This window comes from Rhinoderma darwinii, chromosome 2 (genome assembly GCF_050947455.1).
Source record: "Rhinoderma darwinii isolate aRhiDar2 chromosome 2, aRhiDar2.hap1, whole genome shotgun sequence".
Classification (NCBI taxonomy): Eukaryota; Metazoa; Chordata; class Amphibia; order Anura; family Rhinodermatidae; genus Rhinoderma; species Rhinoderma darwinii.
Genome location: NC_134688.1, coordinates 405,462,255 through 405,489,433, shown reverse-complemented (window position 1 = coordinate 405,489,433; position 27,179 = coordinate 405,462,255). Strand labels below are relative to the sequence as shown.

The 27,179-nt window shown below is 40.8% G+C and overlaps 1 protein-coding gene across 3 annotated transcripts in view; it reads right to left on the bottom strand.

Moving 5' to 3' along the window:
* The window catches only part of MLXIPL (MLX interacting protein like), an 85,501-nt gene that overhangs the window by 25,228 nt on the left and 33,094 nt on the right, over window positions 1–27,179 (bottom strand). For all 3 annotated transcript variants that reach the window (XM_075854125.1, XM_075854126.1, XM_075854127.1), the window contains exons 2-7: window positions 26,426–26,532; window positions 25,302–25,384; window positions 25,072–25,161; window positions 23,438–23,482; window positions 21,897–22,077; window positions 18,593–18,673 (exon numbers count right to left, since the gene is read on the bottom strand). In XM_075854125.1, coding sequence (XP_075710240.1) covers window positions 18,593–18,673; window positions 21,897–22,077; window positions 23,438–23,482; window positions 25,072–25,161; window positions 25,302–25,384; window positions 26,426–26,532 — 587 coding nt within the window. The remainder of the gene's footprint in view (window positions 1–18,592; window positions 18,674–21,896; window positions 22,078–23,437; window positions 23,483–25,071; window positions 25,162–25,301; window positions 25,385–26,425; window positions 26,533–27,179) is intronic.

Sequence of the window (27,179 nt, the reverse complement as noted above, 5' to 3'; positions counted from 1 at the left end):
ACTACAGAAAACGTCTGACTACTGTGCTTGCCAACAAGGGTTTTGCCACCAAGTATTAAGTCTTGTTTGCCAAAGGGATCAAATACTTATTTCTCTGTGCACAATGCAAATAAATATATATAATTTTGACTATATGATTTTCTGTTTTTTTTAAACTATAATCTATCTCTCACTGGTAAAATTAACCTAGCCTAAAAATTCTAGACTGTTCATGACTTTGACAGTTGGCAAACTTACAAAATGAGCAAGGGATCAAATACTTATTTCCTTCACTGTATCTCCTATTGCAGCAGATCGGCGCTGCAATGTAGATAAGAGTAACGTTTGGTTTTTTTAAAAAACGAGCATTTTTGGCCAAGTTATGACCATTTTTATATTTATGCAAATGAGGCTTTCTAAAGTACAACTGGGCGTGTTTAAAGTTAAAGTACAACTGGGCGTGTATTGTGTATGTACGTTTTTACTTCTTTTACTAGCTGGGCGTTGTGAATAGAAGTGTATGATGCTGACGAATCATCTGCGTTAACACCCAGCTTCTGGCAGTGCACAGACACACAGCGTGTTCTCGAGAGATCACGCTGTGACGTCACTTCCTGCCCTAGGTCCTGCATCGTGTCGGACGAGCGAGGACACATCGGCACCAGAGGCTACAGTTGATTCTGCAGCAGCATCAGCGTTTGCAGGTAAGTAGCTACATCGACTTACCTGCAAACGCCGATGCTGCTGCAGAATCAAATGTAGCCTGTTACATTAAACATAAAAGTTTGGACTTTTAAGGACATCGCGAGACCAATTATGTTTATTTATTTGGGAGGGGTTTAACTTAATATTATATATATATATATATATAAAATTTATTTTTATTTTTTAAATAGAACAAGTGTTTGTTGAATCGCTTGCACAATATACTGCAATACTTATTACGTATTGCAGTATAATGTGTTTTTTGTCAGCTCCTACTAAAAGGCTTATCCGGGTGGCAAATTTTTCTTCTGGCAGGGCATAATAGTAGCAGAGAGATGGTAGAATTAGGGAGCCTTAATTAGGCCCTGAGGCTGCCAGGACAACCTGGGATTGCATCACGGGGGGGGGGGGGGGGGGTCGATGGGCTGTCAGAGGGGTTGTCCCCTTCTTTCTATCGGCTTAGATGCCGGAGTCGCTATTGACCACGGCATCTAACATACACCCAACCCTGGCATCTTATGGAGCGGGACCCGGAAAGCAGCAGCACAGTAGTGACAGGGGATTGGTAAGGTGAGTATTACTACTTTTGTTGTTTTAGACCATCGTAAGCAGATTTTTTTTTTTAAATTATGGGGTTGGTCAACCCCTTTTAAAGTAGTTATATTTATTAAAGGGTCTTGGCTCAAAACCCTGCTTGCGACATAAAGCAGCTCTGGCGGACCCAGCACCTCTATACATTACATGATGCATGAGTGGACAGATGTGGTTTCCCCAAGCTATAACATCTAACCAGGGGGAGTTAGAAAAGACTGATCTGTAGAAATTGCTGGCTTTGTTGTAAAAAGGGTTTGTCTTAGGGTATGTTCACACGAGGTCATTACGTCCGTAATTGACGGACGTATTTCGGCCGCAAGTACCGGACCGAACACAGTACAGGGAGCCGGGCTCCTAGCATCATAGTTATGTACGATGATAGGAGTCCCTGCCTCGCTGCAGGACAACTGTCCCGTACTGTAATCATGTTTTCAGTACGGGACAGTTGTCCGGCAGCGAGGCAGGGACTCCTAGCGTCGTACATAAGTATGATGCTAGGAGCCCGGCTCCCTGCACAGTGTTCGGTCCGGTACTTGCGGCCGAAATACGTCCGTCAATTACGGACGTAATGACCTCGTGTGAACATACCCTTAGGCTTCGTTCACATCTGCGCCAGGGTCACGTTCTGACGTTCCGTCTGAGCTTTCCATCGGAACGGGACCCTGAGTGACACAAACGGAAACCAAATGTTTCCGTTTCCATCAACATTGATTTCAATGGTGACGGATCCGGTGCCAATGGTTTCTGTTTGTCTCCATTGTGCAAGAGTTCAGTCGTTTTGACAAAATCAATAGCGTAGTCTACACTATTGATTCCGTCAAAACGACGGAACCCTTGCACAACGGAGACAAATGGAAACCATTGGCACCGTATCAGTCACCATTGAAATCAATGTTGATGGAAACGGAAACATTTGGTTTCCGTTTGTGTCACTCAGGGTCCCATTTCGATGGAAAGCTCTGATGGAACGTCGGAACGAGACCCTGCGGTTTCCGTTTGTGTCTGTCAGGGCTTTGTTTCCGAAGGAACGCTTAGACGAAACGTGGGAACGGAGCCCTAGCCCATATGTGAACAAAGCCTTAGTGAGACAACTCTTTTAACTATGTAAAGGGGATTATATTCACACGCAGCAGATTTGTTGCAGAAATATCTGCCACTGTCCCATTCATCTGAATAAGGCTTGCAGAAATCCATGCACATGCGACATAAAAAACATGTATGAGGCAAAATGTAAAAGCTTTATTCTCCCTGTAGGCAATGTACAGTACACTTTCGACATTGTAGCACTTAGTGGCTGTTACCTCCATGACACATTTCTTTACACATGGGGAAATTATGTCAGTCTCATGTTATTATTTACTTTTCCTACATAATTCATAATGTGTCAAATTTCTATATTTCCACTATATTATTATCCTGCGTGATCTTCCTACAGAGAGGTCATCAATGTAATAATTTGCAATAACTCAGGTTACCCTCTAAAGAAAATTCCAGAAGTTACCGTTTATAAGGTCTTATACACGATCGATACAGTACAACTCACGATTAATTTATTCTTTATTCTTGATCAGTGGCTAAAATGACAGATTCAAAATGTCCAAAATACAGAATAAGGCCTCATAAAAAGACTACATTAGAATTCTATAAGCCCATACAGTACTTCCTTGTGCCATCTCACATAATGTATTACTTGTGGGAGAATCCAGTGCCTTACAGGCGCCATATGGCGGCGCACGGTGTAAGGTCGTTGTGTGCTGCCATACAAGGTCTGTGCAAACAGCGTTGTCAAGTGCTTGAGCTCTAACGGTTAAGAAACATTTAGAAATTGTTTGTAAGATTTAGGATTTGTAGGATTTAGACATATGTTTGTACTGGGCACTGTGGGAGAAACATTCTCTTTTTTAAAGAAATTGCGACTGTATGAAAGTGATGGAAAATTCTGTCACAGCACACATGGTTGAGAAACCGAACTTGCCTGAGCTCAGGGTTATCAAAGTTTAAGTCTGTTAGAGTCACCATCACAGTAAATATTTTTCAGCAGAGTAATAATACTTCTCTTAGCATTTTTAAGGGGTATTTTTCGGCAAGAAGTGTAAGATTTACTGTAATTAAATTTATTAATACATAGACTTAAAAAATATTCAGTGTGACTGTGTAAATGTATGTAGTAATATACCCTCTGCTGTAAACACTGCGGTCAGTCCACATAGTGTGCAAGTGCTGTAGTCAGACTGTGGATTGCCTGACCGCAGCGTTTACTTGCACCTACGTACCAAAGGCAAGTGGCTGCGAGTAAATGTTTAGTTGGCTGAAGGGAAAGATTTGGACAGTTTACTACACCTCTCCTTTAGTTAAGAACGTTCCCCCAAGAATTATGGTAAAATTGCAGAATTAATTAGACTTGTGGGCCACTTCAATGTTTCCCTATTGTAAAGATAGTTAAAAGCCTGTAAAAATCCCTCATGGTTCCTTGCAACTTTTTTTCCTATAGGGAAACATTAAAACTGCAAACGGGTCGTGGTAATGCTGCCAGTGACTCCGTTGAGTCCTAGTCTTACATGGGGCTATCACGGTTTTGTTCATGCAGACATCTCCCTATTCATTCTCCCTAATGCACAGAAATACAAGAGACTGATTTGAAAGAGTACAAATTACTTAACAGGTGTCAATGACGTTATTGTAACCTCTGGGGACCATAATCGTGAAATGTTTTTGGGATCGGCCGGCGATCATGTGTATTGGGGCCTCGCGGCTCTTCTCTGTCTTGAGAAGTTGGGGGTAAGTGGGATCGGGAATGTCAGATTTCAACATGTCCGATCCTTTGTTCCCATGGGAGATGAGCCAGTGCCAAGAAACATTAGTGCTTAGCAACAGTCCTTTCGTGTGTATGGAGAGCTTTAGGAGAATAGATGTAATAAAAGACACTTCTTGTGGTAGATTAATGCGATTTACTCTCAGGGCATGTCCCCATTATTTTAAGGGGTGAAGCAGGAAAATACAGAGCTACAACCCTGACCGCTCTAGAATGCCCACATTTGAAAGTGGTAATTTCCCTTTCTCAGCACGCTCTTCTCAATTTAGAGTCTGAAAACATGTACTATGCAGTTTAATAAAGGAAAGGAGGGAGGCAATATAGATTTTAACAAAGAGGGTATGAGTCAGAAAAAATCCTGATGTTCAGTGACAAACATTCTGAAAAATGATACTAAGAAGATCTGAAGTCCATAATGATTGCAAAAAAGACAGCGTAAAGCCATGAAGACATGAATCAAGACAGTTGTACTTGAGGTTCCAATAAATACTGGACACAGTGATATAGAGCATCAGATACATGGCTTTTCACTAGTTAATAATGCATACCATGTTAAATTCTCAAACAATATGAATTAGTCAATGAGTAATGCATAGACCAGTAGTGGCCATCCAACGGCCTTTTAGAAGTCACTTTAAAAGGCTAGCCTCCCTACAGAAGGCATGCTTTGGGCAAGGCGGCATAGAAGCTCAATCGACACCACCAAAACCAACCCTGACTGTAATCTCAACATTGTGTGCGCTAAGTGCCCCGAGACCTAGTGATGCCAATCTCTCCTGAATTGTAGTGTTCACAGCAGACTGTCCCCACAATAGGGGCACATGCTATCTACACAGTGATTCCACCTTATCGATTGCAATGTCTACAATGTAGTGTAGGAAAACTTGTAGTGCCCAACAGTAATAACATTCATACAGAATAGCCCATAAAATTACACCCACCATAGAATTGTGCCTCTACATAACCAAAACCATAAAATAATTACATAAAAGTACCCACAAAGCAGTCACTATTACAGTAATGCCCATACAAATGTACCATACAGTGCCTCCATAATACAATATAATCAGCAGCCAAGAAGTCCATCGGGCATAAGTGATATATGACTGATGTCCTTTACCAGGGAAGAAGTATGGTATTTTAGGACATGGCAGAAATCTACACTCATTTCTGGGAACTTGTGTGTTTTGGGGTTGGAGAGGCCCATGAGCTGCATGTGTGGTCACCCCTGGCATATGCTATGCATAATTGAACGTATCATGGATAATGCTTAGACTTATTGATGTAAGAGGTTGACCTACTTCTAAGACCCAACTACAGATTCTGTACCCAAGTTTATGTCTTCTGTATTCTGCAGATTATAGATTGTTGTAAGCTGGGCAGTACCTGTGGTCGGGCATGCAGGTGGTGCCACAGAATTTTTTTTTTCTTTCTTTCTTAATATTACATTAATCTTAAATCATTCTGAATGCCAAGGCGAGCTCTTCTTGTTATTATAGTATTTCATTGATCAAGCAGTGAGTATTTTTTCAATGGTAACTTGCGTCACAATGCATGCAAAACATGAGATATTGAACAACCGACCTGATATTGCAGCATGGCTGAACGTAAAAGTGTGATTCTTGATAATAATTCTCATGTAATTGAAAACAATGATTACTGGAAATGATGATAGGGGGACAAAGGAGATGGCCATGTATGCGGTCATCTTTTAGCATCAATGACAGGTCGGTGTGGTGACTGCCAGTTCTAATTTGGTCATTCCTGGTCATCTTAGTCAGAACTTTCTTGTGATCGTCAGACACCCTATTATATATCAATGGAGGAAACCACTGTACACTGTTGGGTAGGGAATCTGGTAGAAAATTTGAAATACATGTCTTAATAAAAAAAAAAAAATCTTGATTATTGCTCACATACAGTGAAGGAAATAAGTATTTGATCCCTTGCTGATTTTGTAAGTTTGCCCACTGTCAAAGACATGAACAGTCTAGAATTTTTAGGCTAGGTTAATTTTACCAGTGAGAGATAGATTATATATAAAAAAAAAAAAAAAAAATCACATTGTCAAAATTATATATATTTATTTGCATTGTGCAGAGGGAAATAAGTATTTGATCCCTTTGGCAAACAAGACTTAATACTTGGTGGCAAAACCCTTGTTGGCACGCACAGCAGTCAGACATTTTTAGTAGTTGATGATGAGGTTTGCACACATGTTAGATGGAATTTTGGCCCAATCCTCTTTGCAGATCATCTGTAAATCATTAAGATTTCGAGGCTGTCGCTTGGCAACTCGGATCTTCAGCTCCCTCCCTAAGTTTTCGATGGGATTAAGGTCTGGAGACTGGCTAGGCCACTCCATGACCTTAATGTGCTTCTTTTTGAGCCACTCCTTTGTTGCCTTGGCTGTATGTTTCGGGTAATTGTCGTGCTGGAAGACCCAGCCACGAGCCATTTTTAATGTCCTGGTGGAGGGAAGGAGGTTGTCACTCAGGATTTGACGGTACATGGCTCCATCCATTCTCCCATTGATGAGGTGAAGTAGTCCTGTGCCCTTAGCAGAGAAACACCCCCAAAACATAATGTTTCCACCTCCATGCTTGACAGTGGGTACGGTGTTCTTTGGGTCATAGGCAGCATTTTTCTTCCTCCAAAAACGGCGAGTTGAGTTAATGCCAAAGAGCTCAATTTTAGTCTCATCTGACCACAGCACCTTCTCCCAATCACTCTCAGAATCATCCAGATGTTCATTTGCAAACTTCAGACGGGCCTGTACATGTGCCTTCTTGAGCAGGGGGACCTTGCGGGCACTGCAGGATTTTAATCCATTACGGCGTAATGTGTTACCAATGGTTTTCTTGGTGATTGTGGTCCCAGCTGCCTTGAGATCATTAACAATTTCCCCCCGTGTAGTTTTCGGCTGAGCTCTCACCTTCCTCAGGATCAAGGATACCCCACGAGGTGAGATTTTGCATGGAGCCCCAGATCGATGTCGATTGACAGTCATTTTGTATGTCTTCCATTTTCTTACTATTGCACCAACAGTTGTCTCCTTCTCACCCAGCGTCTTACTTATGGTTTTGTAGCCCATTCCAGCCTTGTGCAGGTCTATGATCTTGTCCCTGATATCCTTAGAAAGCTCTTTGGTCTTGCCCATGTTGTAGAGGCTAGAGTCAGACTGATTAATTGAGTCTGTGGACAGGAGTCTTTTATACAGGTGACCATGTAAGACAGCTGTCTTTACTGCAGGCACCAAGTTGATTTGGAGCGTGTAACTGGTCTGGAGGAGGCTGTACTCTTAATGGTTGGTAGGGGATCAAATACTTATTTCTCTGTGCACAATGCAAATAAATATATATAATTTTGACAATGTGATTTTCTTATTTTTTTTTTATATAATCTATCTCTCACTGGTAAAATTAACCTAGCCTAAAAATTCTAGACTGTTCATGACTTTGACAGTGGGCAAACTTACAAAATCAGCAAGGGATCAAATACTTATTTCCTCCACTGTACATCTATCTTATTTCCCTTGTCTCAAAAGAGGTTTTCCAGTATTCGAGAAATGGTCTGCTTTTCCCTAGAAACAGCGCCACTCTTGTCCGTTGGATGTGTCTGGTCTTGCAGCTCAGACCCATTCACGTGAAAAAGTCCATGGACAAGAGAGGACTTGTTTCTGTTAAAAAAAAACAGTTTTTTTTTTAAAGTAATACTGGACAACCCCTTTAATTATCAGATATATAACAAATACTACTGTATCTGCTTATATCTCCTTACACAATACTTCATCAACCTTAGTATATTTTATACCGGCTAGTCATTTACTGTTACAGCTTTGTATGTTTCCATAATTCCTATACAATCTTACATGATCACGAGGCCGAGGTTCCATCATAATCTTAGTCTAAACGAAAATAGTATCAACTAAATGCCAAGTATGCAGCTCTAAGATAAAATGAAGCCTCAACTTGAAGCCACATTAAAGGTTATTAAGAAACGTTATTATAGGTAATGCTCCAAAATATATGTATTATTCAGAACTTTTCCTTGTAAATGGTGCAAGTCTAAGAACACACACACACACACACACACACACACACACACACACACACACACACACACACACACACACACACACACATTAAGTAATTGCTGCTGATAATACAACCAATATTAACCTTAATGTGGTCGCAAGGTGAAGACTCACTTTAATATATAAATATGTAATCCTGTTATTTTTAAGGGGCTCCAAAAATATCATTGGGCATCTCAAAAAAAATAAAAAATAAAATACAAGACATTGTATCTGTGTGTCTATATATTATATGTATATCTAATAACTATAAATCTATCTATCTATCTATCTATCTATCTATCTATCTATCTATCTATCTATCTATCTATCTATCTATCTATCTATCTGTCTGTCTGTCTGTCTATCTATCATATGCATATCTAATATCTATGCATGTATCTAATATCTATATTTTTAATATCTATCTGAATTCTATCAGTATATTTAATATTATATATTATATATATATATATATATATATATATATATATATATATATATATATATATATATATATATATATATATATATATATATATATATATATATATGTGTGTGTGCACACAAATACATTTAGATTGGACAGATAGATAGATATATTTGTATAAAATACATGGATTAGAGATTGAAACGATGTAAATCTGCATCTTTGTCATGTCCTCACTTATAACTGGTCCAGGAATATCAGTGTCTATTTAAACGAGTTTTCCCATCAGGGACATTTTTGACATATCCACAGGACATAAATGCCAGATAGATGCGGATCCCACCTCTGAGACTTGCAGCTATCTCTAGAACGGGGCCTCCTGAACCCAGTTCTACTACTCTGTGTTGTGGTTGAAGTGTGTGAATTCCGACCAGGAATTCCGGAAACAGCGTAGCTCGCTGAGCTCAGGAAGCTACGCTTTTTCCGTAATTCCTGGTCGGAATTCACACACTTCAACCACAACACAGAGCAGTAGAACTGGGTTCAGGAGGCCCCGTTCTAGAGATAGCTGCAAGTCTCAGAGGTGGGATCCGCATCTATCTGGCATTTATGTCCTGTGGATATGTCAAAAATGTCCCTGATGGGAAAACCCCTTTAATTTGCATTTATGAGAAATTCTTGCTAAACTATAAGACCATGTTCACACAGCTTATTTTCAGGCGTATTTCGGAGTATAAAAAGCTTCTATTAAGCACCGAAATACACTTGAAATATGCCTGCAAACAGCTAACCATTGAATTTAATGGAAAATACACGGCGTAGTTCATATAAGGGCTATTTTTATGCTGCTGAATTAAAAAAACGCCTTGCAAAAATATGCTTTGTAAGAAAGAAGTGATTAGTCACGTCTTAAAGCATTTGATTTTTACCATTTCCCATTGACACGTCAAAAAACTCTTAAAAAATAAACCTCAAAAGCCGCTTCGAAAACGCTTGACAAAAAAAAAACCTCTGAAAGTCGTCAGCTCCTAAAACGCCTGGATTCAGAGGGTGTTTTCGCTTAAAACCAGCCTCGTATTTTTCAGCTTGAACATGTGCCGTGTTAACATGAGCTAAAGGTTCATTCTACCTCTCCGTTCAGCTGCTCCCCCGAGCTCAGCAGTACACAACATGTATATAAGGACATGGTTTCATTAGCTGCCGCATAAAAAATGGTAGGAAACTGAACAAAAATGGAGGTCAAGTAAAGAGTTAATAAAGGTCATGCATAGTCCTCTTCCAGATAGTCAGCCTATCAGTTGGAGTTTTGTTACCTGTGACCCCCGTTGTGAGATCTATGGACCAATTCTGCAGTCCAGCCATCCCTCACAGTGAGACAATCCTTATTCCTTTCTTTTCTCTGTCCCTCTGTGGTTTTTGTCTGAATTCCTCCTTCTTCTGAACTTTCGGCTTCAGTGTCACACATACTTTCACCAATCTCAATCTGTCTCTTTAACTGCAGGTGGTTCCTCATTTCTCTGTACTTCTAGCATGGAGAAGACTTATCTGCTGCTGTCCGTATATATACCTTGAGTCTAAGGAACATATGATGTATTGGCCTCGGAAAGGTCACTAAATCCATCTTTTGTCTTTCCCCTCACTGACTTTAGTTCCTGGAAGAAGCCTGTAGTTGTCTAATGAACTGATTACAGACTGCTGTAAATTCCGCAGTAAATGGTGGAAGGTCTAAATGGACGGTATATGAATTTAGAATTTTTTTTTTACTAGCAGGCAGTTTTGGTCAGATGGGTCCTTAGCTAAACAGCATTTTGGAAGTGAGGACTAGGGTTGTCATGATACCAGAATTTGGACTTTGATACCGATACTTCATGTAGTTTTGTGATTCTCGATACCAAAACAATACTTTGCCAACAATAGAAAAACCCACAAAAATAAAAAGTCTTCTGATGTGAGGCACATCGTGTTATGAATTTTAAACCCCTATGTGCCTCATTAATAGTAATTAACCATATCATGTACCTCACAGTCATATGAGCAACATTGTGGTAATGTGTGAGGTACATGATGGGGTTAATTGCTATTAATGTGAGGCACTTGGAGATAAAATTCATAACACCTCGTGCCTCACAGTAATAAGTGACCCCTTCATTCCCTCACATAATGGCAACATTGAGGTACTAAGGACACGGACAATTTTGGCCTTGAGGACAGAACAATTTTTTTGTTTTTTTCCCGTCTTTGCATCCCACACTCATAACTTTTTAATTTTCTGCTTAACGTAGCTGTATGATACTTTGTTTTTTGCAGTACTTTATAAAGCTGCCCTTTTTTGGTACATTTACATTATAGTTTAATTCATATAAATTTTTTATTGTGACAAAAATGCAGAAAAAAAATAATCTGTTTTTATACTTTTATTTTTTACACCATACACCGATCATCATAAATAACACTTTAAACTTGTTGTGCAGGTCGCTACGATCAAGACGATACCAAATATGTGTATATTATTTTATGTATTGGGACTTATAGTTTAATAATATTTATTTATTGTAAAAAAATTACAGGTTTTTTTCATTCAACATTTAAAAAAAAATTAATTAAACTTTTTTATTTTGAATTTTTAACATTAATGTAAGGGAATATATCTCTATGCCAGTACAATAGCCTGTGTACTGATGGCAGTTGTTAGGGCATACCTAAGTTTACCCGAACAACAGAAAATATGGTTCATATATCAGGATTCCCTGTGATGCGATCAAAGGGATCTTCTCATTTTCCTTTCCGGTCTCTCTGATCTCCACCATTAGTGCAGGGCTGCGGCTGTGTACTACAGCCCTTGCCCTGCTCCTGATTGCACGGGCACACTTGCAATGCCCGCGCAATGAGCATGATTTGATGAGGCAGGAGAACATGTGGGTGCCCTGCAGTGCCGCATCACATCATGCTAGTGACTAAATTCATGTATTACATGCCGCACAGCTTAGTATCGGAATACATGAATTCACGGTATTGGACCGTTTGCGGGTGCATAGCTTTGAAATGGTATCGATATTTGGATGCATCATTCAACCCTACTAAGTACCTGCTGTATAATCTATTCCCCATACATCAGTGAAGAGCAGCACATTCACATTAATACTATTTGGCCAGCCCTAAAAAGATTAATGTTGCCCCAACAATTTTTTTAGTCAGGCAGATAAATACTTCCCTCAAAATTCCTTCAGGATTTTTGAGGCAGATTTTGAATTGCCATGCATAATTTTTTAGGCCTTTTTTTTTTGTCATAAATCGCACCAAAAAACGCTTCAAATGATCAGCGCATTTTTTTCTACTTCACATTGATTTCAATGGAGGTTCAGAGGCAGAAACCATTCCAAGATAGGGCATGCTTCCCGCGAGCGGTCAAAAACTGCCTGGGTAAAAAAATGCCTCTGCCTCCCATTGAAATCAATGGGGGGAGATTTGGGCCGTCTTTTGGCACTGATTCCAACACACTTTCCGTGTTAAAATGTCAAGAGTCAGTAATAGAGGTGAGAGGCCCAAGCAGACATCAGGAGAATTTAACCCCTTCCCGACATCCGCTGTATTATATCACTGCACTACTACTTATGTAGTGCAGTGTATTAGAATAGCGATCAGAAGTGCAAGACTTCAAGTCCCCTAAGTGGGACAAAAAAAAAAAGTTAATAAAAATGTTGCAAAAAAATTAAAAAAAATACGTTTCAAATTTAAAAACCCAAAATTGCCTTTTTTCCAATAAGTCCATATAAAACTATTACGCAATTTATCCCACACGGTGAACGCCATAAAAAAATATGAAAAACAATGCCAGAATCGTTGATTTGAGGTCACATCTCCTCCCAAAAATGGAATAAAAAGTGATCAAAAATTCACATTTAAGAGATCTCATGGTTTATCCAGATGTATTAGAACTCAGGAAAATGCTTTTAAGCTACTTACAAGATGGTATAGGTCCCCGGATATAGTAGCAAAAATGTACGATAATGTATCAGATGGGTGCTGGAGATGTGGGAGCTCTCCGGGTAGCTTAGTACACATATGGTGGGATTGCCCTATTATTAAACCGTTCTGGTCATCCGTCGAATCGCAGGTCAACACAATCTGTAACACGTCCATCACACTCACACCCTCTCTTATATTAGTCAACTTACCATCAGCTGACTGCTGTCTCACTAGATTTGATTTGGCTTCACTGCTCATTATGACAGCCAAACTACTTATACCAATAAAGTGGCTAGATAAGACACCCCCCGATATACCAATGTGGCTCAACAGAGTCCGACAAATGTTTCGGCTGGAAGAATTATCAAGCTGGGAATCTAGAACACACGACAAATTCATACAACTATGGGCACCGTGGTGCACTTGGGAGTCAATTCCCAAAACATGATGAAGTATACTCCCCCATTTTGCAAAGGCTTAAATTCGGAGGTCTTCTATTCAAAACAATAAATGTGTATTTTGTACTAAAATTGAGAGATACCAATTGCAAAGGCACTAATTGGTGGAATGAAGTACCGTTTTAGTTAGTTCTTTTTCTTTTCTTTTTCTTTTACTGTTAATTTTCACATGTTGTTTGGATTCCATTATGTCACGGATTACAAATGCTAATGTGAGCCAGAAATACGATGGAACTGTATTATGGTTTTTCAATGTACTTTACTATACATCCAGCAATATGTTTTCGAGATCCTAAGAAACTGTACATGTATAGTTGTTGATACTGTTTTTGTTGTACGAAATTTCAAAAAAAAAGATTTAAAAAAAAAAAAAAACACATTTATTCCAAAATACTATCAATAAAAAATAGACAGCCCGTCCCGCAAAAAAAAAAACAACACATGAAAAAAAAATATAGAAATTTGGTATCGACGTAGTCGTATCGACCTGATGAGAAAAGTTAACATGTAATTTATGGTGCACGGTGAATGCTGATGAAAAAAACCCCAATATAAAACAATTCCAGAATTGCTTGTTTTTGGTAATTTCCTCTTCCAAAAAATTTAATAAAAAGTTATATGTGTCCCAAAATGGTACCAATAAATCTACAGCTTGTCTCGCAAAAGAACAAGCCCTGGCACTGCTCCATCAACCGAAAAATAAAGAAGTTACAGCACTAGTAATGCGGTGATGAAAAAACATCTAGATGTGCAGGCCGGAGGGGAACATTCCTTCAGTTTCAGGGACCTAATGTTTAGGAACTAGGAAGGGAAGGGACATGGCACATCTGATGGAAGCGAGGGCGCCCGTATTATACCAGGGAAACACTTTCCCAACAAAATGTCAGAAACTACAAAGGAGGAAAAGTCCCCAAAAGGTGCAGAGCGTTACAAAAGGGAGAAAGCACACCGTTAATAAGTGCGACACTGGACGGTGCAAAACGGATTGCTTCACAGTGTACCACACATCTAAGGATAATTTTATTATTTATCCCATTATTATACCCTCTTATTATGCCCTGATGCACTCCACACAGATTACATATACCCTGATGTACTCCGCACAGATTACATATGCCCCCACATTATAACCTGAAATACCAGTAATACTTAAACAAAAACGACTACCAAACAATACCCACGCTCCAAATGGTGCTCCTTCCCTTCTAAGCCCAACAGTGTGCCCAAATAGCAGATTATTTCCGCATGTAAGGCATTGCCATATCCGGGTGACCAGCTTAACAATTTATGGGGTAAGATTCTCTAGGGGCACAACATATTGTCCGGTGAATAGGCATATCAGCGGAAAAATGGCAATTTTCACTTTGCATCATCCACTGCGTATTCATTTCTGAAAAACACCTGTGGGATCTAAATGCCTTGATAAATGCCTTTAGGGGTGTAGTTTCTAAAACGGGGTCACTTCTTATTTGGTACATCAGGGGGTTACAGAATACCGCTCCTTTTCTACTGAACCCTCCCATTTATTCAAATAGCAGTTTATAACCACATATGGGGTAATGCCATACTCGAGAGACATTTCTTTACAAATATTGGGGTGCTATTTCTTCTTTATTCCTTGTGAAAATGAAAATTTTTCACTATACCCTTAGATGATTCCTCAAGGGGTGCAGTTTCCCAAATGGAGTCACTTTTGGGGTGTTTCCACTGTACTAGTACTACAGGGGCTCAGCAAATGTGATATGGCGCCCAGAAACCATTCCAAATGCCAAATGGTGTTCCTTCACTTCTGAGCCCTACCGTGTGTCCAAACAGCAGTTTATGAACGCATATGGGGTATTGCCATACTCTAGAGAAATTGATTTACAAATGTTGCGGTTCTTTTTCTCCTTTAGTTCTTGTGGAAATGAAAAAGGAATTGTTAAACCTACATTTTACTGGAGAAAATGTAGATCTGCATTTTCACAGACTAAATTATTTCTGCAAAAAACCTGTGGGGTCAAAATGCTCACTATACCTCTAGATAATTTCCTTGAGAGGTGTAGTTTCCCAAATGGGGTCACTTGTGGGGGTTTTCCAGTGTTTTGGCCTCTCAGGGTCTTTGCAAATGCGACACGGCCTCCGCAAACTATTCCAGCTAAATTTAATCTCCAAAAGTCAAATGGTGCTCTTTCCCTTCTAAGCCCTGCCGTGTGTCCAAACAGCCGTTTATTACCACATATGGGGAATTGTTTTACTCTGGAGAAATTGCTGCTTTTCTCCTTTAGTCCTTGTGGTAATCTATGTTTTATTGGAAAAAAATTAATTTTCACAACCCAATTCTAATAAAATCTATAAAACAGCCATGGGGTCAAAGTGCTCACTACACACCTTGATAAATTCCTTGTAGTGTGTAGTTTCCAAAATTGGGTGTTTCCTTTGTTTTATTACCACAAGGCCTCTTCAAACGGGACATGGTGCCTAAAATATAATCTAAAAAAAAAGTAGACCCCAAAATCCACTAGGTGCTCATTTGCTTCTGAGGCCTGTGTTTCAGTCCATTAGCACACTAGGGCCACATGTGAGATATTTCTACAAATGGCAGAATCTGGGTAATACGTTTTTAGGTTTATTTCTCTGGTAAAACCTTCTGTGTTACAGAAAAAATGGCTAAAAAATGCATTTCTGAAAAAAAATAAATAATAATTCCTGAAGGAATATTGATGCAGATTTTTCTGTCTGCAAAAAAACTCTGTGTGAACAGGGCCTTTCAAGATATGAAATGAGTGCTATCATTACATAAACTGTGTATCAAATGCTCAGGGGCGTACTCTTAGTAGGGTCGGATCAACAGCAACTGTGTAATGTTACTCAGACCATGCTAATGGCCCCAGGAGCAGAATTCATAATCAGGATTTTGCACTTGGACAAGTTACGGTTCTGCCTGTTCTAATGTATATATGCCCCTTTTGGCTCTTATAACCTTGTATAACTAAGCATTTCAAATGGTATCCATACAACAGTGGCATTACTGACGCACTTAATGATAATCTGTAAATATTTAGGGAGTAAAATGTCATATAACAGTTATATGGTATATAATACAAATAAAAAAACACTCTAGGCAAAACTTACACTGTATGGAGGTGGTGCAAAAAGGGAATCAAGACAGAATCCCTGAAACTAAGCATAAAACAGTGTATACATTTTGTCTGGAGGGTACCTTTAAAGGGGCCACAAACATTTATTACCACCTATCCACTAGATATTAGACCGGTGGGGGTCCAGTGGGACTTCATGACTACTACAACAGGGGACCTTGCTTAATGCCCCTCCATGCCACGACTGTGGGAAGAAGGAATTTGAATGGAGGGGTGGTCGAGCTATTTAGTGGATAAGTGATACAATTTTTGTCCGGAATACCCGTCTAAAACAGCTGTACCAGAATAAACAATTATCACCTATCCACGGAATAGGTGATAATTGTCTCAATGCTGGGGGTCCTACCACTGAGACCCTGACTGATCACGAAAACATTGGTCATGAAGCCCCTGTTCCTCCTCACTGCTTGACCGAAGTGAGAAGTGCATTAAAAGGAATGGCGGTCGAGCATGCATGTTGCCACTACATTCAAAGTCTATGGGAATGACGGAAACAGCCGAGTACAGCGCTCCACTTTTTCCGTTGGTCCCATAGGTATTGAATGGAGTGACGGACGATTGCTTGACCGTTGCTCCATTTAAGCTCCTCCTCAATACCCAGGGGATCCCCATTCTCGCAATCAGTGGGGGATTCAGTGATGGGGCCCTCAGCGATCAGACAATTATCACCTATTCTATGAATAGGTGAAAATTGGCATTTCTGGTACAACCCCTTTAAGGAATAATTTGGTTTTAACAAAGCCCACAATACTAGATGCTAGAACATCTCCATAAAGTAGCCCTGTACATTTTACTATGAAAAGTACAATGTAGAGACAAGCAGGCAATGTAAAATTTAACCTAATTGCATCAGCCAAGATTGTTTCAATGGAAATTTTCCAAATAGCAAGGGTGGGGGTGATATGGGGGGGATGGGTGTCTGGAGAGAGCCATTTCTTCCTCTACTCGAGTATTTCCACTCACAGAGCCTCGTGCTCCTCATATCCTCTTTCTTTGGGTGTCATTTGCTTTGGTTTGTAATTTCTTCAAAATGTGCACTTTGAATAGATGACTAAAATAGAAATGCTGCCCATAGCTTCCATTGTGGTTTTTATTTAGAGGCAGCGCTTTTAATACATTACATAAAATGGCAAGTGAAAATAGAATATGACTGGAGAATAAACATTGCCGTTTAGTCACAAGCCACGTTCACTGCACTTTTTACAGCTTCTAACGCTGTTTATACACACTCATGTGTGTCGTACTTACTTTGCTATTGTAAGTAGGGTTTTATCCCTCTTATAACAGTGGTGGCGGGTGACTACTTCTCTCATAGACAGACTCTTTCATACTTTGTGCTTTTTAGAAGAAGTGGGCAGAAGGGGCATACAAGGTGTATTCAGTGGCACAAAGAGCATCCCACCTACATTGCTTGAGGTGTTTAAGAATAATATGAGACCACCTATCAGAATATTGGGGACCTCGAAATACAAGAATAGCCCTAAACATTCCAGTAAATCCACCATGGCTGAAAAAAGAAAAGTAATGGAGAGTTCTTGATTGACCAATTCGAAGCCTGGATCTAAATCCCATCGAGATGCTGTAGGGAGGATCTAAAACAGGCTGAAGAAACGCCTTAAACATCATACAGCTGAAGAATATTCTCCATGGAGAAGTGGGAAAACAATTGGGCAGATTTACTACTGTGTCTAAGTCTAGAAAGTGTTGAAAATGCATCAAATTTGGATGCAAATTGGTGTAATTTTTATGTTTGCATGTCACGAGACACTTTCTGTGTTCCGAAAAAGAAATGTGGCTCATCAGGAAAGGGGCGTGGCTTAAAATGTGCACCAAAAACTGACACCAAATTCTTGCGCAAAATAAGCCAAATCAAAAGAGGTATAAAGTGACTAACAGGTCAAACAAGATGCACCAAAATTATCATGCAGCCTGTACCACTGTAATACATTTGGTGACATTTGTGATTGTCTGGTCTAGGTTTACGCTGTCTAATTATTAGACAGCATTAGTAAATGTAGACCAATGTCTCTCAGTCGATGTCAAAAACTGGTAGACAGCTATAACAAAAGTATGTTAAAGGTTGTTTCTGCCAAAGGAGGGCAATGCCAGTTAATAGAGCCACGGGAGCAAATAACATTGAATAAATTATTGCAAAGTCAATGTGTTATTGTAGTTTGTTCAATTACATTACTATCTATCTATCTATCTATCTATCTATCTATCTATCTATCTATCTATCTATCTATCTATCTATCTATCTATCTATCTATCTATCTATCTATCTATCTATCTATCTATCTATCTATCTATCTATCATTGATATATTTACATATGTGGGGTGTCCTTACGTTTTGTATATTGTTTTTATATCAGAAATGGATGGATCACTAATGCATACTCTAACATGAAAGAAAAAGAAATGAAACAACATACCTGATATATCCATGAAATCATCCAGACTGGGCTGTAATGTAGCCAGCTCTGGTTGGATCATATCTGCATTGCCAACATAATCTGTAAGAGAATTTACAACTAAATAACTAAAAATACTTATGAGGAAAATAAATTGGTGAAATTAATAAGTGTGTCTGTATTAGTTCTGTATGTGCAGGACCCGAAATACAGAAATAATGTTAGTCAATACATCAGTAGCAGCACAGATCTCTCTGAAAGTTTGCTACAATGTATCAGTCTGGATTTAAGGCTGTTTTTCTCACAAAGTGTTGTCTAGACTGAATACAAATGTATCTACTTCTCTGCTTAGAAAACGACCTAGGGCCCATTCACAGGAACGTGAATAACGTCCGTGTGCTGCGCATGGAAATCACGCGCAACACACGGACCCATAGATTTCAATGGGGCCATTCACACATGCGTGAAACTCACTGCATGTCCTATATTGGTTTTTACGCACCTACGGACCCATTGAAGCCAATCGGTGCGTGAAAACCATGCACTGCACACAGATGCACATCCGTGTGCGGCACATGATTTGCGCATCAATTCAATTGAAATTATTTTTTTTTGTTCACATCAGCAGTCAGTTTCTGTTGATAGGTTCTGTCAGACCTTTCTTTCGGAGGAACCCATGAACGGAAAGGCAAACGGAAACCATAGCTTCCGTGTGCATTACCATTGATTTCAATGGTAATGCTTCCGTTGCTAATGGTTTCCCTTTGTCTCCGTTCTGTCAACGGTGTTTAAAATTCTGTGCTGATTCATTTTATAAAATATCTTTATAGTAGTTGAAGCTCTGTATTTCTGATGTAGAGCTCCAAAGCCCCTGCATAGACATGAAACAGAGCTCCAAAACCCTGCATAGACACAGATTTAAAACATAAAATTTGGACTGCCTAGAGCAGGGGTCTCAAACTCGGCCGGGTAAGTGGGCCGCATATAGAAAAAATGGGAAGTTGACAGGCCGCATTACTTTCAAATTTGATACAATACAAAATTATTGTTAATCAATTAGTTATTTGATCTACTATAACACTATATTACTAGAATAATAATACTACATTACTATAATAATAGCGCTAGGTTTAAAATTTGAAATATTTCTCCAAGTGCTTATTTCAACAATCCAGCTTTCCAGTTTAAGTGTCGCTAAATGCAGTCCGGCGGCTCAGTTAGCACACATGTCAAGATTGGGCAGCCCCTTTTTAGATCGTGCCGCAGTGCCCTCTGTGGATGCTGCCGCAGTGCCCTCTGTGGATAATGCAACACACCCCTAGATAAGGCCACAGTGCCCTCTGTAGATAAGCCACAGTGCCCTCTGTAGATAAGGCCACAGTGCCCTCTGTAGATAAGGCCACAGTGCCCTCTGTAGATAAGGCCACAGTGCCCTCTGTAGATAAGGCCAGTGTCCTCTTCAGATACTGTCACACACCCACTTGTAGATGCTCCCACAGTGCCCTCTGTAGAGGCTGCCACAGTGCCCACTGTAGAGGCTGCCACAGTGCCATCTGTAGAGGCTGCCACAGTGCCCTCTGTAGAGGCTGCCACAGTGCCCTCTGTAGAGGCTGCCACAGTGCCCTCTGTAGAGGCTGCCACAGTGCCCTCTGTAGAGGCTGCCCCAGTGCCCTCTGTAAAGGCTGCCCCAGTGCCCTCTGTAGAGGCTGCCCCAGTGATGTCAGGGGCTTGCCCAGAGCTGGAGTCCCAGGCAGAGCGCTAGTAGGCTCTTCCTGGGACTCCAACTGTGCTGCTGACATCACTGGGACACCTGCTCTGGGGAAGCCCCTGACATCATTGTCGATGTATGGACAGCGATGTCAGAGGCTTCCCCAGAGTCCCGGAGCAGAGCCGATAATAGCGCTCTGCCCGGGACTCCGCTCTGGGGAAGACCCTGACACACTGTCCATATATGGGCAGCGATGTCAGGGAATTCCACAGAGTCCCGGAGCAAAGCCGACACCAGCGCTCTGCTCGGGACTCCGGCTCTGGGGAAGCCCCAGACATCGCTGTTCATATGTGGACAGCGATGTCAGGGAATTCCACAGAGTCCCGGAGCAGAGCCGACACCAGCGCTCTGCTCGGGACTCCGGCTCTGGGGAAGCCCCAGACATCGCTGTTCATATGTGGACAGCGATGTCAGGGAATTCCACAGAGTCCCGGAGCAGAGCCGACACCAGCGCTCTGCTCGGGACTCCGACTCTGGGGAAGCCCCAGACATCGCTGTTCATATGTGGACAGCGATGTCAGGGAATTCCACAGAGTCCAGGAGCAGAGCCGACTCCAGCGCTCTGCTCCGCTCTGGGCAAGACCCTGACACACTGTCCATATATGGGCAGCGATGTCAGGGAATTCCACAGAGTCCCGGAGCAAAGCCGACACCAGCGCTCTGCTCGGGACTCCGGCTCTGGGGAAGCCCCAGACATCGCTGTTCATATGTGGACAGCGATGTCAGGGAATTCCACAGAGTCCCGGAGCAGAGCCGACACCAGCGCTCTGCTCGGGACTCCGGCTCTGGGGAAGCCCCAGACATCGCTGTTCATATGTGGACAGCGATGTCAGGGAATTCCACAGAGTCCCGGAGCAGAGCCGACACCAGCGCTCTGCTCGGGACTCCGGCTCTGGGGAAGCCCCAGACATCGCTGTTCATATGTGGACAGCGATGTCAGGGAATTCCACAGAGTCCCGGAGCAGAGCCGACACCAGCGCTCTGCTCGGGACTCCGGCTCTGGGGAAGCCCCAGACATCGCTGTTCATATGTGGACAGCGATGTCAGGGAATTCCACAGAGTCCCGGAGCAGAGCCGACACCAGCGCTCTGCTCGGGACTCCGGCTCTGGGGAAGCCCCAGACATCGCTGTTCATATGTGGACAGCGATGTCAGGGAATTCCAGAGTCTCGGAGCAGAGCCGATACTAGCGGCTCTGTGTCCCGCGGGCCGCAGATGACAGCCCTAGGGGCCGCATGCGGCCCGCGGGCCGCGTGCTTGAGACCCCTGGCCTAGAGCCACCACTAGAGGGAGCTTATGAACTAACTGTATACTGTTATACATAGAACTTAATAATAGCAGTTTGCAGTAAGCTCCCTGTAGCGGTGGCTGCAAGCAGATATGTTATGTTTTAAAATCTTTCTCTATGAAGGGGATTTGGAGCGCTGTATCATTCACCTTAAGCTTGCATGAAAAATAATAATTCACTTTTACAAAGATTAGGGCATGACTTTAACTAAAAATATTGCAGAGAAGATGGAACATAAAAAAGCACACACACACACAAGGCATTACATACCAAAATCTGGATATTGATATGAGGGGGGCAGGTTTTGAGTGGTGGTGGTGAACAAAGTGTCAGATATATCAGTTAAGAAGTAATTTAGATCATACAGCATATCATCCTCTTTTCCATGTCCTTCTTCAATATGTGGGCACCCAGCAAACATCTCTCCCCCTCTCCAGGAGGGAGCCGCATGCTGACAGAAAACAGTATATTGTTATTGTAACTTTCACAACACTGCAAATGTTATTCCATAGAAAGTGTCATTATTTTCTATCTTCTTTTTTAAACATATCTCTTGTAGGTTCTTCCCCAAAGTTCTGTCAGATAACCGTTCCATTTCAATATGCATATGATATTATATATGATATTTTGAATCCTGAAATATCAATCCGTACCTTCTGTACGTACATCATTTACAAGGAGCAACAGGGAGACTAGTACTGTATGTGCCTACATCATTTACAGGAAGTGACTGGGAGGCAGTACTATCTGTGTTTACATAATTGACAGGGAGAGACATGGAGGCAGGACTATCTGTGCCTACATCATTTACAGGAAGTGACTGGGAGGCAGTACTATCTGTGTTTACATAATTGACAGGGAGAGACATGGAGGCAGGACTATCTGTGCCTACATCATTTACAGGAAGTGACTGGGAGGCAGTACTATCTGTGTTTACATCATTGACAGGGAGAGACATGGAGGCAGGACTATCTGTGCCTACATCATTTACAGGAAGTGACTGGGAGGCAGTACTATCTGTGTTTACATCATTGACAGGGAGAGACATGGAGGCAGGACTATCTGTGCCTACATCATTTACAGGGAAAGACATGGAAAAAGTAGGCTCTGTGTTTACATAATTGACGGAGAGATATGGAGGCAGGACTATCTGTGTTTTAATAATTGACATGGAGAGACACGGAGGAAGTACTATCTGTGCCTACATAATTTACAGGGAGACACATGGAAAAAGTAGGCTCTGTGTTTACATAATTGACAGGGTGAGACATGGAGGCAGGACTATCTGTGTTTTAATAATTGACAGGGAGAGACATTGAAAAAGTAGGCTCTGTGTTTACATCATTGACAGGGAGAGACACGGAGGCAGTAATATCAGTGTCTACCTACTACATCATTGACTGGGAGAGACATGGAGGCAGTACTATCTGTGCCTACATCATTTACAGGGAGAGACAGGTGGAATTACTTTATGTGTGTATATAATTGACATTGAGAGCCGCACACCAGTTTGGAAGCAGTCCATTTCTCCATATTTATTACAGAGGAGGCTGCACATGTGTGGCTGCTTTCTATTAAAATGAATGAATGTTTTGATAACTATCTATGAAAATATCAGTAACACTCCTTACAAGTGTCCCTTACTCTTATTTATTTCAATACTAAGGAACGGTGTGTCGTCACCACCTCCCAATCAAAACATGGAACTTCTGGACCCCACAAACCCAACCTGTTAAAAAAAATGCCTTTAAATAAAACCCCTTTAAGTATTTATATGCAAAATTCTTCAGTTTGTTTTTGACAATGCCAACCTTTTGTTCTTCAAATGACTTGCCATCCTGGTGAAGCTTTCGGAGCTGTGAATGTAAAGCATTAGCAAATAAGTTCAGTACATACATTAGGGCTGTGTTCACATCTGTGTTGGAGACTCCATTAGGAGCCTCTGTCACAGATTCCGTAAAAAAATTACGGAAAAAAAATAGTGCAGCATGTCCTTCATGTGACGGATATACCAAAATAATTATCACCTCACAATGTGTCATATAGTCTTCTAGCAAACAAAACTTTTTGACCGCACAGCTATATGGCAAAGAACGGGTTCACATAATGTGAAGAAGTCCAACATTACAGAATTTTTGGTCGCTACTGTGCAAATATTTGAAATGAATGGACATCATTAAATCTCAGTTCTCAGCTTATTCATAATATTCCTAAAGTCACTTTCAAACCAGTATTAATTGCAGTTCTTTGAAGTGCCACCTAGTGGTCAAACAACATGAATGTATAGATATCCTATACAAATAAAAAATGGCATTATTTATTGGGCAGCACGGTGGTTCAGTGATCAGCATTGTTGTCTTGCAGCACTGAGGTCCTGAACTCAAATCTGACCAAGGACAACATTGCATGTTGTATGTTCTCCCCATGTTTTCGTAGGTTTCCGCCAGGTACTCTTTTTTTTTTTTTTTTTCCCGAACTCCAAAATTTGATAAGTTAATTGGCTTCCTATAAGAAATTGGCCATAGTGTACACATGTTTGAGATAGGGAAATTAGATTGTGAGCCCCGTTAAAGGACAGGGACTGATATGAATGGTGACAATCTCTCTACAGCGCTGCAGATTATGTTGATGCTATATAAGCAACAGGAAATATTCATATTCAAACTTGTTTTACTTGTTTTTGGAGTGCCACCTAGTGGACAAATAACATAGTTGTATAGGGTTATTCTTACAAAACGAATAGCACTATTCATTAACAGTAAGTTTTGTTTTTTTACAGAATTAGAAGGTAACTATGATATATAATAATCACTGAAATAATAAACACCCAATGAAAAGTTTAACCCTTACGTAAACAGCACCACATTTACCACAAAATTTAAAACGTTGAACATGTCCGATCTGCTGGCATTATGTTATAGTGCAGGAGGAGCTGAGCAAATTAATATAGATCTGCGAGAAAAAGATTCAGTATTACTTGTTACTTATTGATCGAAAACCCTACTTACTGTAGGCTTGAGTCCAGTGGGCGGAGTGACCATGATTGACAGCCTTCCATGTAAGAGCATGCATAAAGAGCGCAGCTGTCAATCAAGGAGTAGGACCGCCCACTGCACTCCTTAGCCCAGAATGAGCAGGGATTTAAATGAATAATATACAAGTTATACTGAATATTTTCCGGCAAAACGATATTAAATCTGCTCAGCTCCTCCTGCTTTATAACTCGATACCTGAAGATACTATGTAGTGCTGCTCACAGGATGGATTGTGTGAACCAGGGCCAATTTCACAACAAGTCCATTCATTTATCAGTATGTTTTCAGGGAGTGGTAGGAAAACTCCACCCAGATGTTGCCCTGGTTGGATTCGAAACCCACAACCCCAGTGCTGCAAGGTACAGTGCTAACAATCTACGCCAAGGAAAGTCCAGCATTCCATGTCTTACCCGTTTCTTGTAGTAAATTCTCCACTTGTTATACTCCTTCATTACCACTTCTATTCTCCGTTTCCAATAGTTCCCCTCCAGCACCACAGCCTGAAGACCACAAACAAAATTCAAGTTTGCTTACAAGGAAATCGTTTATGCTAAGGACAATATAATTTGTACACGATAGATCGATCTATAGACTCCATATGTCTCCTTCTTACGTGGGAAGTTTTGCTTTTAGGTCTTACCTCAGGTTTTCGGTGGTCATCTCCTTCTGATCCATCCAGCGGGGTCACAAACCCACATACTGGGGTTTTCCTTTTCTCTATATCTATAACAAGACATATCAATTTTTATATTCCTAAATTCTCATATAGTTTACATTCTATACATTCATACTGTGTGACATTAATGTGTATATAAAGCACATCTCCAGTGATTTGTATAAAATGACCTATAGATATGTACCTCAGAGTGCACTAATAAATTATATATATTTATGTAAAAATTATATCTTACCATATTATTATAGCTATTTATCCCTGACTAGCCAGTGAAGAAGAGGAGATGTCTGCAGTACCAGCTCCCAAGGTAGATGTGGGCTGTTATGCAGATGTTCCTACCTCTGTGTAGGACTGTGCACCCTCTTGTGTACAAATCTAAGTAGCCACAAAAAGGACAACGAGGTGACTATGGAAGGAACATTTCCAAGTATGACAGGAGTTGGAGCAGGAGAAGAAGAAGGAACTGTATGTAAATTCAGCTTATATGCCTTGGTGACAAGATAGTTGTCCATAGTCTCCAAAATGGCTGACTACGACTTCAATTTCCAGTCCTACATTACAGATGGACGAATCTTTTTCTGAACGATCGTAAGAACTGACCAGTGTGAATTAGGTAGAAAAAAAATCTACCAATACTTAGAACAATGTCGCAGTCCCTTTATTTGTATTCCTAAACAATGATACTCCTGATCCAGTGCGGTCACAGGAATTGCAACACAGCCCGACCTTTGCACCGCTGGCCCTTTATTCTAGGTACTGGTGGTGGTACTAGTGGAAAAGCGGACAGGAGGCTGGGATATAGAAGAAGGAATCCAAACTTAGTTGTAGAAAAAATAAGAGCATTTGTAAAAGTCAGAGATCGAAAACTATATTAATCTACCTGTATGGGGTATCATTCTGGTCCTGCAAATACAACAAGCAGTACTGAGGGGCAATCTGAGCCCACTAAGCTGCAGAACCCACCTAAAAACGCCAGGTACTGATGCCAGGCAGGTCCAGGTCTCTGAATTCTTCAGGATAATATAGGCCATTCTGGTTAACTTAATACAAATGATACCAATTCACAGGGCATCACGTCTTTTACTTACACTGTAAGTACCAAGCTCTCCAGATGGCATTATTCAGACGGATCTTATCTGTCCATAATAGTCTTAAACCCTTGAAATTCTTCCACTTGGGAGATACCAGTTTGCCACTGAAAATAATCACACAACATGTTATATGAGATTAGTGTTTAATTTCCAATCTTCTGGGGCTCACATTGTGAACACAATTAATTAGCACAACTAGATTAACTTCTTGTTCAGATCAGAAAACAATGCCAACTATAGGAACACAAAAAAAAAGAATAAAACTAAACTCTAATTTCACAAGTCTGAGTCACTGTGATAAAGAATAAACATGCATCACAGAAGACTATTTTGTAACTCAAAATACTTTTATTTTTTACACAGAATAACAATTTGTTAGACAACATGCCATTTTGCGATTTCAAATAATATTTGACTGAAGTTGCACAATTCCTTGAAGGTTATCAAAATTAAAGACAAGACATATTAACTAGAACATTGATACATTATTGTGCCCGCAGTCGCTGACCACCGGCACATCACACCTGCCGGCAGCCGCTCCCCAGCTGCCGACACACACGGTTGCAGCCCAATCCTATGTCCCGTAGGGTGCGCGCGCTCAGACCCGATCTTAAGGGCCAGCACGCGCACCAGTCTAACGTTCCTCAGCCAACCCCGTTACACCCTGGACTATAAAAAGGGCTCCGAGCTTCCTCGGAGAGGGCGTTGTTCGTATTCCTGTGTTCGTCTATGCAAATGGTCCCTTAGTTGT